Source organism: Aspergillus campestris (genome assembly GCF_002847485.1).
Source record: "Aspergillus campestris IBT 28561 chromosome Unknown P168scaffold_12, whole genome shotgun sequence".
In the NCBI taxonomy this organism is placed as follows: Eukaryota; Fungi; Ascomycota; class Eurotiomycetes; order Eurotiales; family Aspergillaceae; genus Aspergillus; species Aspergillus campestris.
In genome coordinates, this window is record NW_020194347.1 from 791074 (window position 1) to 804487 (window position 13414).

At 52.6% G+C, this 13414-nt stretch overlaps 7 protein-coding genes across 7 annotated transcripts; 4 read left to right on the forward strand and 3 right to left on the reverse strand.

The window, feature by feature from the left end:
- The first annotated feature begins 143 nt into the window (after positions 1-143).
- On the forward strand, positions 144-2165 carry P168DRAFT_61438 (EXS domain-containing protein). The gene is made up of 5 exons (XM_024842054.1): positions 144-444; positions 507-556; positions 623-1308; positions 1359-1672; positions 1728-2165. Exons 1-5 carry the CDS (start codon positions 360-362, stop codon positions 1799-1801), a joined length of 1209 nt encoding a protein of 402 aa, XP_024689857.1. The 5' UTR covers positions 144-359; the 3' UTR covers positions 1802-2165.
- P168DRAFT_293084 (uncharacterized protein) lies at positions 2141-4154 on the reverse strand. The gene has a single exon (XM_024837740.1). The coding sequence runs from the start codon at positions 3759-3761 to the stop codon at positions 2529-2531; it is 1233 nt and encodes a 410-aa protein (XP_024689858.1). The 5' UTR covers positions 3762-4154; the 3' UTR covers positions 2141-2528.
- Positions 4155-4297: 143 nt separating this feature from the next.
- Positions 4298-5598, reverse strand: P168DRAFT_274963 (Ac45/VOA1 transmembrane domain-containing protein). The gene is made up of 5 exons (XM_024835457.1): positions 5431-5598; positions 5056-5354; positions 4890-4994; positions 4599-4835; positions 4298-4543 (listed from the first exon to the last, which is right to left on the reverse strand). Exons 1-5 carry the CDS (start codon positions 5523-5525, stop codon positions 4404-4406), a joined length of 876 nt encoding a protein of 291 aa, XP_024689859.1. The 5' UTR covers positions 5526-5598; the 3' UTR covers positions 4298-4403.
- A 288-nt stretch (positions 5599-5886) lies between these two features.
- On the forward strand, positions 5887-6654 carry P168DRAFT_321681 (rRNA-processing protein RRP17; the record flags this gene model as incomplete). The annotated part of the gene is made up of 2 exons (XM_024840497.1): positions 5887-6069; positions 6178-6654. The coding sequence occupies 2 exons, from the start codon at positions 5887-5889 to the stop codon at positions 6652-6654; spliced, it is 660 nt and encodes a 219-aa protein (XP_024689860.1).
- A 356-nt stretch (positions 6655-7010) lies between these two features.
- On the reverse strand, positions 7011-7542 carry P168DRAFT_242499 (tropomyosin; the record flags this gene model as incomplete). Its single annotated transcript, XM_024833809.1, has 2 exons — positions 7011-7173; positions 7241-7542. 2 exons carry the CDS (start codon positions 7540-7542, stop codon positions 7011-7013), a joined length of 465 nt encoding a protein of 154 aa, XP_024689861.1.
- Positions 7543-8403: 861 nt separating this feature from the next.
- On the forward strand, positions 8404-10314 carry P168DRAFT_293087 (uncharacterized protein). Its single transcript, XM_024837741.1, has 3 exons — positions 8404-8839; positions 8929-9159; positions 9216-10314. Exons 1-3 carry the CDS (start codon positions 8587-8589, stop codon positions 10004-10006), a joined length of 1275 nt encoding a protein of 424 aa, XP_024689862.1. The 5' UTR covers positions 8404-8586; the 3' UTR covers positions 10007-10314.
- Positions 10315-10903: 589 nt separating this feature from the next.
- Positions 10904-13333, forward strand: P168DRAFT_313034 (putative cyclopropane-fatty-acyl-phospholipid synthase). Its single transcript, XM_024839624.1, has 4 exons — positions 10904-11062; positions 11325-11811; positions 11875-12626; positions 12713-13333. Exons 1-4 carry the CDS (start codon positions 10958-10960, stop codon positions 12917-12919), a joined length of 1551 nt encoding a protein of 516 aa, XP_024689863.1. The 5' UTR covers positions 10904-10957; the 3' UTR covers positions 12920-13333.
- Positions 13334-13414: the final 81 nt, after the last annotated feature.

Consider the following 13414-nt stretch of genomic DNA (forward strand, 5'->3'; position numbering starts at 1 on the left):
GTCACGTGGAGAATGCAAGTATGGCCTCAGGATCATCAAGCTCACCGCCACCATCACCGCCCACCGGATGCGGCCAAAAAGTCCAGACGGGCCTCTTTTCGGTCTCCGTGAAAGGTGGACTTGTTTCTGGATAGATTCAGGAACGAAAGACGTGCTTTTCGACTCGGTCAATACCCTCACTTCTAGTCTCTCATTTTGCTTATAGTCTTTCTATTTCTGCTGTTCTCGTGATTCTTTGTCGTTACTGGGGTCTATTGATTGAACCGATTTGATACTCTTATCTTATCCCCCACCTCTCCTCCCCTACTCCGATACTAGAAAGATCGATCACCTCCTCGGTGCCGTCTCCTCGATGGAACATGGGACCTGATCAGCATGCTCAATTGGATGACTTCGGTCTAGCCTTTCCATTCCCCTATCGGGTTGCGGCGCTTCTGCTCGCTGGTATGATTTGCACTCATTGAGTTCAATGTTATGTTCTGTCCTGATTGGTATTGGTTTGATAGGCTTTTGGGGATGGGGCGTCAATCTGAAATATCTCTTGAGTTATAATGTCGTAGGTGCTCCCTCTGACCACCTGTTTACCCCTTATGTGGTTGTCTGTTGACTGACGCCTCGCTAGGATCTCGCCTCGTTGATCCGATACCCTCCCCGGCAAGCGTCGCACCAAGAGCCACATCACACCTCCGCCCTCCGTCTAGCGACGGTTCTTTCCGTGCCCCTGGGACTTTCGTTTCTCTTTTTCTGGATCACGACGCGCGGTACGGTGGAACAGGTTGAGAGGCTGGACATTATTCCGCAATCCTACTTCGTAATAGCGTTATTCCTTCTGATATTACCGGTCAATCCCGTTTCGCGCTCGGGACGGCGCCGCTTTCTCCTGACTCTGAAACGGATCAGTATTGGCGGTCTGGCGGAAACGCAAGATGGCAAGTTCGGAGATGTTCTCTTGGCGGATGCATTGACCAGCTACGCCAAGGTTCTGGCGGACCTGTACGTTACCTTCTGCATGTTCTTCACGGGGGGCATCTCGAGCACGTCCCAGCCAGATCGGATGTGTGGGAAGGGCTACATCGTTCCCACCATCATCGCTATTCCGAGTATTATCCGACTCCGACAATGTTTGACCGAATATCTACGTGCCCGACGAGCTGGCCTCAGCCGGGAGAACAGCAAGGCCAACCAGCATCTGGCCAACGCATTGAAATACTCCAGTGCCTTTCCTGTCATTATCCTTGCTGCCAAGATCAGGAACTACAACCCAATGGAGTTCTATGAAATTAGTGAGATAGGGTTTTCACGTATACTGTATGTCTCGCTAAATTGCAAAACCCCAATCCACAACTGACCAGTTCTAGGCACTTTTTCGCTTTGATCAATTCGTCCTACAGCTTTTATTGGGACATCACGAAGGACTGGGACCTGACTCTCTTCACCTCGGCGCGGGCAGACCCTGACCACCCGTTCGGCCTGCGCCGCCACCGTTACTTTTCAGACCGACAGTACTATTCTGCCATGGTCATAGATTTTTGCATTCGTTTCTCGTGGCTCTCGAAATTCGTATCCGGCCTGACCTGGCTCAGCGAGAAGGAATCTGGCATTTTCATCTTGCTATCTTTGGAAGTCGCACGCCGCTGGATGTGGGTGTTTCTCCGGTCAGAGGCCGAACTGAGTACGTCGTCCCAGCACTGATCCAATATACCTGCATTACTAATATATTGTCATAGTCCGCAACAGCCGAGGCCCGGTCCCCGATGACATTCGCCTGGGCGAAATCAACGGCAAGCTAGACGCGGATTAAATTATCTAATCATGGGACAGATACCCTTCACACGGTATCCGTCCCAACTCGCGTCCTAATACACCAGCGACGCGATCTATTCTCTAGCATAGGAAGAGCCTGGATCTTGCTGTTTCTATGCCTGTTACCACTACCATTCTATGTCTGCATCAATTTGTTGGGATTTGGATTTGCTATCAGATATACTAGCGTTTCTACGCTGGAAGGATGGATGGATGGATGAGGGTGGGCTATATTTTCGCATTTGTATTATTATTATGAATACCTATTAACAGACGCGTTGTCGGGGCTGATCTGTACAATATCGGTCTTCCTCTGACACGGGTTTTCTCTTCTCTGGACTTTTCCAACTTTCTCTTGATTGTAGGGATAACGCGCGTAATCACTTGGTATCTGAATACACCAATGGCTAGCTGTTGTTGTAGACGGCAGGTTGATTTATTGATTGAATGAATGAATGATTAAATGAGGTGCAGTGAACGCCATGCTGGGATATAAACATTACACAAGACGGTTGATCCCACACAAAAATAGTATGTATGTATGCAATTCATGCTTTATCAACGGATTAAATCAAAGATTAGTTAAATGCAAAAGGACTAAACAAGAACCAGGAAGCTAGGTTAGGTAAGAAGGCAATCAATCAAATAATCAATCAATCAATAAACCGTACATCGATCGTCCCTCGTAGAAAAGAAGAAAACAAGATATAGTGAGCAACCGCGTATCAACCCCGATATCGCTTGTTTTGGTTTCTTTGCGGTGCGTGGTTCTCGAAGAGGTCTTCGAGGTATGCGCTGGGTGTTCGACCCGGTGGTGCGGGGGAGAGGTTGACGTCGCTGGTTGAGGAGCCGTAGTAGGGTGCTTGTGGGCCGCTGGGTGTGTGCTGCTGTTGTGTTGGTGTTCCTGGTGGGCTGGGGCCTGATTTTGTCCGCGTGTAGCCTTGTGCCTGGGGTCCTATTCCGGGGAGGTCGGAGAAGTGCGTGTGGTGGCCGCCGCCGCTGCCGCCGCCGCCGCTGCCACTCCCGCCTGCGGTGGCATTTCCGGCTGCGTAGTATCCTGCGGGGAGGTAGTTTGATGCTCGGTTTCCGCTGCTTTGCATTCCGGCTGTTGGGGAGAAGAAGAGGCCGCTGCTGGAGCTGGGGACCTTGGTTGAGCGTTGATGCATGTGGCTGGAGCGTTTGTTGCCGCTCATTTTCTCGAGAGATACGGGCGCGACGGGGCCTTGGGGACGGACTGTTGACCTCTTGCGGCGGGACCGGAGGAGTCCTTTGCTTTCCGAGGAGTGTACCAGGGCTGCTTGGCGGACGGAGCGGTTGACGGACCAGGCGACCATGCCGCGCCATGCGAGGACTGCGAACCCGAGGAAGCCGAGGACGGCGCCGACGGCGATGAAGACTGTGCCTTCGGGCGTGTTGGACTTTTGCATGTACGGCGCGTCTGCCGTCGGGGGAACCGTTATTTCTGGGTGATCGGTTGTCTTGGAAGACGAGGTCTTCTCGGACGAAGATGTAGTCTCAGAGGAAGTCTCGGAGGTGGTCGACTCGGAATCCGTCGTGGTCTCTGACTCCGACGTCTTGGTACTTGTCGGTTTCGAGTCTGTCGTTTTTTCCTCCGTCTTCGTCTCTTCAGTGGTCTTTTCTTCACTGGACGTCTCCTTGCTCGTGGGTTCTTCCGTCGCCGTTTCTTTCTCAGGTTCTTTCTCCGGTTCTTTCTCAGGTTCTTTCTCAGGTTCTTTCTCAGATTCTTCCCCAGGTTCTTTCGCAGATTCTTCCGCAGGTACCTTCGCAGTCTCCTTATTTTCAGGCGACGCGACGTCCGTAGCCGCAGCGTCGGGATTATCCACAGCAGTCTTATCTTGCGCAACAGCGGAAACCGCACACAAAGCGATCACCAGAACCACGAGGAGCATCCACGACGATCGCCGGCCCCCCGAACGGCGCGCGGGGAATAGAATCATGGCGGAATGCAGATGCAGGAATGGTCGGATAACGCGGCTCTCAGGCTATAGAATAAACAACGAATGGGCGATGATGATCTGATTTGGAACGGGAACGACCGTCAAGGCATCAGTGCTGCCTCTATCAGTATGCGATATGTTTGAATAATGTTCTATTCGCATAAATCGCTCAAGCGATGAGGGTGTCGATAAGAGTACTCCGCAGCTGTAAGCGTGGATCTCTCCGATCTGAGGCTCCACCCAAACACCGGGTCAACAATGCAGGAATCAATCTCGGGGTATTATCAGTCCCCCGCAAAGAAAGACAAGGCTGTATATGCAGCGACTAAAGAAAGAGCAGTAGAGAATGTAGATCGGCTGTCAGGATCAGCCGTCAGAGACCAGAGAGAAAAAGCGCAGGCGAATCTGAGACGGTCGAGTCCCTGAGAGTCACGGGGGCGCCTTTTGGCGGGCGTTGCCTGATTGGGTTGGCCTCGTTGCCCCGTGCTAGGTCACGTGGTGGGCACCATTACTGTGTCTATGGAATCTGGATGGATGGAATAATCACACTTGATAGCATAATACAAGGATAGTTCGCCAACATGAATCAACAAGGTGTATCATAGCATAAGTAACGTCTCCCCCCCCAGATAAGTTCATCAATCACTGCTGCTTCTTCTGCACCGTAGCCGACGTGTCCTTCTCAAACGCCGCATAGGGGACCTGCAGGCTCAGGAGAGCGCTGAGTCCAACGTAGAGGATGGCCAGGAACAAGAAGGTCGCCATGAATCCCATGAAGATACCTGCGGATGTTAGTCTGGTCGTTATCAAGGTCAATGTTTGGGCCAGGCGACGCACCGGGAGTGAAGTATTGGTATTCCTGGAACAGCGAGCTGTTGGACGCAGGCTGTTCCCGACGACCATGTGCCGAGTAGTCCCGCTTCAAGTCCATGTGGACGGGATCTTGGGAGGATCCGTGGTCCGATTGAGACATGTCGTGAGTGGGCTCTTCGAACTCCCTCGGCGAGGTGACGTAGAGGATCGTGTACTTCTTTGACGACGGAATCCGCTCGACGACATCAGACAGAAGACCATCTACACTTGTATCAGTATGTCTCTAGCGGGGGATAAAACGGTCGACTCGCATACCGTTGTCCGAGAGCTGCTGCGCGCGGTCCGACCCCAGGGAAAGATTGGGAAAGTCCACCAGAATCACACGAGGCTCAGCCCCGAAATCAGAGGGATACGATCCCGCTACACAATCCAATTAGCAAGATGTTCAACAACAACGCATTGTCCAACAAACAAAACCTACAAGAACCATCCACGACAGTCGTCTCCGCCCCACACTCCTTCTCCAGCACGTCCTGGATCTGCTTGGCCTCCAACGCCCCAACCACCTCACTGACAATCATCTTCGACCGAATATCCCGGTCCTTGCCCGTCATCTTCGCGCCGAGGCGGGGAGCGGCGTTGCGCTTGGAGAAGTCGGTGCTGTGCACCCCCGGTTGAGAGGCGAGGACATAGTAATCGGAGGGGCAGCCACGGAGGGCCGAGGAAAGGTCATCGAGCAGGTCCGTCGCGCTCTTAAGGTTTGCGGGTTGCGTAAGAATTCTACCACGCCCGTTAGCTATCCCGCGACTACCTACCTAACTACTGGTGGCATGGATTGATTAGCGGGACAACGTACTCAGAGGTCGAGGCAAGGAAGAAAGGAGAGGAGTCTCGGAAGGCGTTGGCGGTTGCTGCTGCCAGAGCGAGCAGGGAGAGGCCTCGCAGATGCATAATTATATGAGAATCGACCGCGGGTCTAACAGAGTCGAGTGGAGGAGTCCTGGGGAGAGGAGAGAAGTCGATAATGAAGGATGATGATGCCGCAGCCTAGCTATTAAGGCTGGCGGTTTGTCGGACCGCCGTTTGGACCGCTTGATTGGCCGGCGGTCTCGGAGGCGGTCGAGCCAGTCCAGCTTGGAGAACTAAAAAATTGGAAATCCCGCTAACTCTACACGGACACTCCTACGATTGTATATCTTTATCATTCTCTTTTTTCTCTCATTTTCTGCCTTTAGTCTAGCTGGATATTCTCTGTTTTGAATATTCTACATCAATCGCAGTCTACACCGGTCCAGCCATATCCCCAAACAAAATGGTCCACCCCTCGGCAAAACGCCGCAAGGTCGCGACCAAAGTCGAAGAAATCAACTTTGATACAGACGCCCGCCAGGAATACCTCACAGGGTTCCGCAAACGAAAGCTTCAGAGACAGCGCAATGCGCAGGAGGTCGCCGAGCGCAAAGCCAAAGAAATCAAGCGAGACGAGAGGAGAAGGGTGCGTCGGCTGTCCCCCCCCCTCAAGCCCAGTGAAAAAAAAAAAAAAAAAAAAAAGAAGAAGAAGAAAGAAAGAGCGACCTAACCCGGTGATATTTTATTAAATTAGATTCGCGAGCAACGAGCGGAAGACTACCAGCGCGCGTTTGAAGAACATCGACGACAACTGAAGCGGTTGAAGGAGGAGGAGGATGGCGATGGATCCGGTTCTGCGAACGACGACGACGACGATGAGGAGGGAGAGGAGTGGGGTGGGATTGAGGAGCCGCCTCCGGTGGATTATGAGGCGGAGTATATCGATGAAGATAAATATACTACGGTAACGGTGGAGGAGATGGATCCGTCACGGGAAGGTCTACTTAATTACCATGGGGAAGATCGCTCAGATGAGGAGAAAGAGGGCGGCGATGCGCGGGCGACGAAAACCGAGGAGGCACCCGAACCGGCGAAGAAGAAGAAGGCGCAGGATAAACCTAAGAAGAAGAAGAAGAAGTTTAGGTATGAGAGTAAGGAGGATCGCAGGCTTACTCGGACGAAGCAGCGGTTATCGAACCAGAAGAAGGCCAAGGCGCGGCGCGAGCAATAACGGTGCGGGGCAGGAGGTGACATTTGATCATACCCAGGGACAAATTACCTACGCTAGAAGTCTCACGATGATACATTTCGTAGAAATACACTGTATCTACCTTTCAGAGAAAAGTATCTGTTAAGCCGGGGAAAGCATCTGTTAAGGTCCAGGGGAAAGGGGGGAGCGGCAGATGACCGATGGATAAGGACTAAAGCCAGCTGCGCGACAAGACAAAGAAACACTGCGAGATCTGTCGCCGGCTAATGGACGGTAATCAGACGGGCTGCGATTTGCAACTATAAAAACAAGAGATACTGGAACGACCGCCGAATCCAGCATCGGCCCCAACTCCACGCCGGTTCTCAAACCTGCCCTTAGACATTGCTTATAGACACCTCCAGATCGTGCAGCTCCTTCTGCAACTCGGCGTACTTCTTGGCCATCTCCTCGTACTTGCTCTCCCACTGGTCACGGGACGATTCCAGGGCCTGGACTTTGCGCTCGTAGTGGCCGGCCTTGACGTCGGTTTGGCGGAGCCTAGTAAGAAATCGTCAGTCATCCAGTTGCTTGTCTTTTGTCTTTGTTCCGGGTTCGAAAGACATACTTCTCGTTGGTCTCCCGCAGGTTCCGATCCGCATCCTCAGCCTCCTCCTCCAAGACCTGCAGACGTCTCTGCAGAGACTCGTTCTGTGTGTCGTGCTGGGCACTCTGGGTGGCCGCGTCCTTGGCCTCCTTGAGGGAAGTCTCGAGCTTCTCGACCTCATCCTCCAAAAGCTGGTTCCGGTGGTTGAGAGACGTGATTTCCTGTTCCTTGGACAGGTTCTCCTGTTCCAGAGTCTTGACCTTGCCCTTGAGATCCTCCACCCTCTCGCCGGCCTCGTCGGCCTCCAGACGGAGCTGGTTCATTCTCTATACATCGTTAGTTGGGTTCGCGTCATCAGTTTTGTCATTTCTTTGGTGCCATTTTCACTCCTTCCCGTCTTTCTTTTTCTCCTGATTTCCCTTGTTTTCCTCTTTATTGTATTTTTTTCTTTCGAGAAAGACCGGGAGAAGCTAAAATCCAAGAGGTATGTGACAACAGGCCAGGAAAAGCAAGGGGAAGGAATGGTGCATGTGCATATTGACAACAGCCAAGCTACCCCGCCAAACAGGGGAGGGAGTGGCGGAGAGACCAGAAACTCACCTCCTTAATCTTATCCATGATGGGCGACGGGTAAAAAGGTTAATCTGGTGTGTGGTTCAACAAGAAGAGAGGCGATGAGATAGAAAGGTCTTCGCTCAGCGAGAAACCAGAGGGAAGATAGTCGGGAGGGGAGAAGTGAGAGGGGAGAAGTGAGAGGGGGAAATCGGATCGATAGAAAGATAGGTAAGGGATTGGGTTAGGTAGGTTAGGAGACGACCGAAGTGGAGGAAGAGCGGTGGCCTTAGGTCGATTTAGGTAGGTAGATAGAACTAATCATACGCATGTATTCAACTAGTGGTAATTAGTGCTTTATTATATGAGGATCTGATAAATTACTGTTCTATAATTACCAGATTATTATTATCATCTTCACCCTTATTATGATTATTTTGGGTATTATTATTGCTATTATTGTTATTATTAGGATTATGCCAGCCTGGCAATCAGTTGGATCTAACCTGTTTAGGACAGCCAACCGTGGCTGGACCAGAGGCGGTGAGGCGGTGCGCTGTGGCTGACCCAGGGTTTCTTTCCCGCCGGAAGAATCCCCACGGCAACCACCAAAACACCTATCATTGCATCAAGGAAGTCACGTCCAAGATAGTACCATCCAATACTAGTTGTCTTCCCTAGTACCTCATTTGATGGTCCTTCTTGCTCTCTCTCCATTCTTTTCTTTTCCACCTACCTATACATCGTACTCACCACTGACAAGAAAACGACTGGCTCTACTCCGATCGAATTCCGTGCATGAGTAAACCGCCACCATGTTGGCTCTCCGAGACCAGGAGAACCTGGTGCACGCCCACCAGACGGTGGCCGCTTCGAAGCCCTTGAATCAAGGCGCCAGGACCCTTCAACCGAAAACCCCGGGTGCCCGGGCCCCGAAGACCCCGTTCAAGATCCCGCTGAACGACGAGAACGATCCGCTGGCTTTTGGGAAGAAAACCGTCAAGGGAACTGGGAAGCAGAAGGAGACGACCAAGCTCTCTGTGAAAGATGCGTTTGCTACACCAATGGGTATGTAAAAATGAAGAGAGGAGAGGGGGAAACCTATACCTATTCGCCCACCTGATGGATTCGGAGTTTACTAACTATGACGGTAATAGACACCCGTCAGCGGGCCCCCCTCGGAATGAAAACGACCAATGCCAAGGCGAGAGGCCTTCAGACCCCTGCCGCACCGGGGACGATGAAGCCGGAGAGGACGACCAAACGAGCTTCCACCCAGAAAGTCAAGAAGTTCGCCCCGTTGACCGAGCCGAGTCAGCCCGAGGTGCAGGCGCAACCAGCCCCGGATGACGTTCCCGACATTGAATACATGCCGCCCAAGCCCAAAGGTGAGCTCCTCACGCGACTTCTACCTTTCGACCAGTCCGTTCTAACATTCCTGCAGCACTTTTAGATATCCCTGATGATATCACATACGACACCACCTTCCCCCAGTTCCAACCGCAGAATCTCGCGCTAGGACTGGAAAGCGTGTATGGAGACAATGAAGTTGGAGAGGATGGGCTCACCCGCCGACAGCGCAAGTTCCAGGAGGATTCCATCGCGGTCGACAAGTTGGTCGACGAGATGATCCTGAAGTCGGTGGAGAGTATTGGGTTCGAGGAAACCCCGCAGGTCACTCATCCGCGCAAGACCCGCGCACAGGAACTCCCGCAGCGCCGCACCAGGGCCACCGCCAACAAGGCCAAGGAGAACAGCCACACCAATATCTCCACCGTCCGCGCTCGCAATGCAGCCGCTGCTCTGTCCGGCACCGACAGACCAACCATGCGCACCAGGTCCGCCGCCCTGCCGAAGCCCAAGCCCCGAGTCGCCTCGTCCATGTTTGCATCCCGCAAGCCTCGTGCGCCGGCCAACCCGTCCCCGATGCGCAACACCGCCGCGGCCGCCCGCTCCCGCACGACGGTGGGGTACACCAAGGGCCGCGACATGTCGTCCAAGCTCCATGGACCGTCGCCGGCCACCCCGGAGGTTTCCGATTCCGTAGGCGCGAATATTCTGTCCCCGGAGACCTATCTGCTGCCTTCTCCCGCTGGGTCGTCACTCTTCGACAGCGAGATCCCCCATGTCCCGCAGCCAGACGAAGGTTTGTTGGCGCCCGCCGAGAAAGAAGAAGAGAGGCTCCCGATGTTCGAGGAGGATGAGGAAGCCCAGAACTTCCAGCTCGCGTTGTAAACAGGTCCTTTATTACATCGTTCTCCAGAAGGAGATCGGATACGTCGGAATGCCCCGGGGACTGCATTAGCGGTCAGGACTCAGGAGTCTCATGGGATGAGGTGTTATGCTATGCTTTGCGTTTTGCTCCGTTTCTTAATTTTTTTTCTTATACTGTTCTTCTTTATTGTCATCGTTTTCATGAATGCTTCGCCGGAACAACGGGACGGACTGGCTATACAATGGGATGGGGGCCGGTAACAGGGAAATTCCACCAGAGGGTGGCGTTAATGTGTATGTTTACGAATGTTATTCCAATCAGATCAAAGGTTTTCTTTCATCCAAGGAGCGAGTCAGCCCAAAATGGTTGGTCGTCGTCATCAGTGAAACAGGTAAAGAATGCGACAGGCGATTGTGTGGATGGGGAGATTGCTGGTGTCGATCATGCAGTTTCAGGACATGCGAACCCTTGGGCCAAACTAATTAAGAGTCCAGACCTGAGTGGAGGACTCGAGGGAGCCTTGGAGGTTCTTACATGATTGCTACTTGACTGAAGGATATTATCCATTCAATAAATCCAATCCTTGACCGCTACAGGAACCAGGATTGAGATCCGCATCAGAACTATATCCCAGAATAGATGAATAATAAATACTTTATGCACCTCCTGAAGCACCAACCAATCATAGAGAGATATCACCCAGGCGGTGAGGGGGAATAGCTCCCGCCAGGTACACTTTAGCTCTCGGTACCTTGGCCAGGTGGCTGTTTGTTAGTGTCTCGAGGTACCTTTCCTACCTGGTACATTGTACGCTTGGACTTCCGAGCCTGGGGCCAGTTCTCTCCCCCGTCTATTTCTTTTCCTTCTTCCTCCTCCTTCTCTTCTTCTCCTTCTTCTTCCTCTCTCCCCACCATCCCCTTTTTCCTTTCCCCCCTCTCTCCACCCTCCCCTTTCTTTTGTCTGTCATCATCATGGCGACAATTCATCCCGAGTCCCCAGAGGACTTTGAGTTTATCAAGACTCCGGCTGCCGAGTGTGTCACTCCTGCCGAGGACTGTGGTGTTCGGACTACCAAGGTACGTCAATTGTCAATTGTCAATTGATTTCTCTATTGATTATATCAATTGATTCTATATCAATTGGATTGTGCAAGAAAAATAAAAATACATGAAGATGGAAATGAAAATACAAAAAAATGGGGAAAACAAAATAAACAAGAAACAGAAAGAAAAACATGAAACCATGAAGCCGAAAACAAAGAATTGAACACACACGAATAAAGCACAATTCAAAACAACACGCGCAACAAATGAGAAACCCAATCTGACATCTACACAGTATCCCTCCATCAAGAATGCCCCCGTCCCCGCCGACTCCCCCGGTAGCGACAGCTTCTCCAACATCCTGCTGTTCTCCCTGCTCCTGCTCATCCCCTGGTACCTGGCTCGCCAGGTCGGTGGTGGTTTCTACACCACCATCTTCTTTGCCGTCTTCACCACCATCCCCATCTTGATGGTCTTCTGGACCGTCGCCTCCTCCGTCTCCCCGCGCAAGACCGAAAAGGCCAAGTATGCCGGTCGTCCCGTCGAGCACTACCTCCGCTTCAACAGCGAGCATGACCGCGCTACCTACCGTGGCAAGAGCAAGATCCCCATGGAGACCTTCTACGAGAAGTACTTCAACGGCGAGGTCGAGTTCAAGGGTGATGCCCTCGAGGCTCTGGAGTTCCGTCACGACTGGGCGAGCTTCCGCTTCACCATGGGTCTCTACAAGCACTTCCTCCTTGGCTTCATCCCCGAGATGTTGGTCCACTCGCGCTCTCAGGGTTCGTCTTCCCCTCTGACCCCACCAAGAGAAACGACTTTCGAGCCCTGCTAACATATCGTAGACGAGGAGCAGGTCCGTGACCACTATGACCGCGGTGATGACTTCTACGCTTGGTTCCTCGGCCCCCGCATGATCTACACCTCGGGTCTGATCGGCGACATCAACAAGGAAGAGTCCCTCGAGGAAATGCAGGACAACAAGCTGGCCGTCGTCTGTGAGAAGATCGGCGTCAAGCCCGGTGACACTATTCTGGACCTCGGCTGTGGCTGGGGCACGCTGGCTAAATACGCTTCCGTTCACTATGGCGCCCAGGTCACCGGTATCACCCTCGGCCGTAACCAGACTGCTTGGGGCAACAAGGGTCTGCGCAACGCTGGCATCGCCGATGAGCAGAGCCGTATTCTGTGCTCGGACTACCGTGACGCTCCCCGTGTGTCGGGCGGCTACAGCAAGATCACCTGCCTGGAGATGGCCGAGCACGTCGGTGTGCGCCACTTCAGCACTTTCCTGTCTCAGGTCTACGATATGCTCGACGACGATGGAGTCTTCTTCCTGCAGATCGCTGGTCTCCGCAAGTCCTGGCAATACGAGGATCTCATCTGGGGTCTGTTCATGAACAAGTACATCTTCCCCGGCGCCGACGCGAGCACTCCCCTGGGCTTCGTTGTCGACCGTCTCGAGGGTGCTGGATTTGAGGTCAAGGCCGTCGACACCATCGGTGTTCACTACTCGTCGACCCTGTGGCACTGGTACCGCAACTGGTTGGGTAACGCCGACAAGGTCAAGGCCAAGTACGGCAACCGCTGGTACAGAGTGAGTGATCTCTTTCCCCTCCATAGCCCTTGAGGCCCATTCCAAACCGATATAATTGGTATGGTTCACCATGCTAACTCTCGCAGATCTGGGAATACTTCCTGGCCTACTCCACCATCACTTCCCGCCAGGGCGGTGCCACCTGTTTCCAGCTCACCCTCGTCAAGAACATCAACTCCACCCACCGTGTCGAGGGCATCAACACCCAGCACGGCCTCACCGGCGCTCTGCACACCGCTGCCGAGCACCACGACGGCGTCCGCCCCAGCGCTCACGTCGCTTTTAAGGCGTAAACGGTACATCTGTCGGCGTCGCCTGGAGCTGACCCTCCGTTGGTCCCGTTGAACGTGGCCAACGAAGGCTGGACCCAGAGATGAAACTGAGAGAAAAGGAGTGGCTTTTGCCTGATTGCAGCCGTGAAGTGGGTTGAACCCAGTAGGCAGTATCAGGCTGAGCCCGAAGCAAAAGGGGAGGAGAAAGACGACCGAGATCTACGGGGGTGCTTGTAAATTAGGCATTCCGATCTGGTTTATGTACGATGACTTTCCGATCTGGTTTATATTGATATTTTTTTTCCCCCATACATCGTTCATTTATTTTCCTGTCTTTGACTCGGAGCGGTCAATGGATGTGTACCTCTTTTTCATTTCAGGAGACATGTGTTAATGAACGAGAATAGAAAGAACACTGATTGATGATGAAGCGCTGCCTTTATGACCCTTATTCTTTTCATGTAAAAATAAGATAAATAACGTAAACCAAATAGTAAATGGTATCTTGCAGAAATA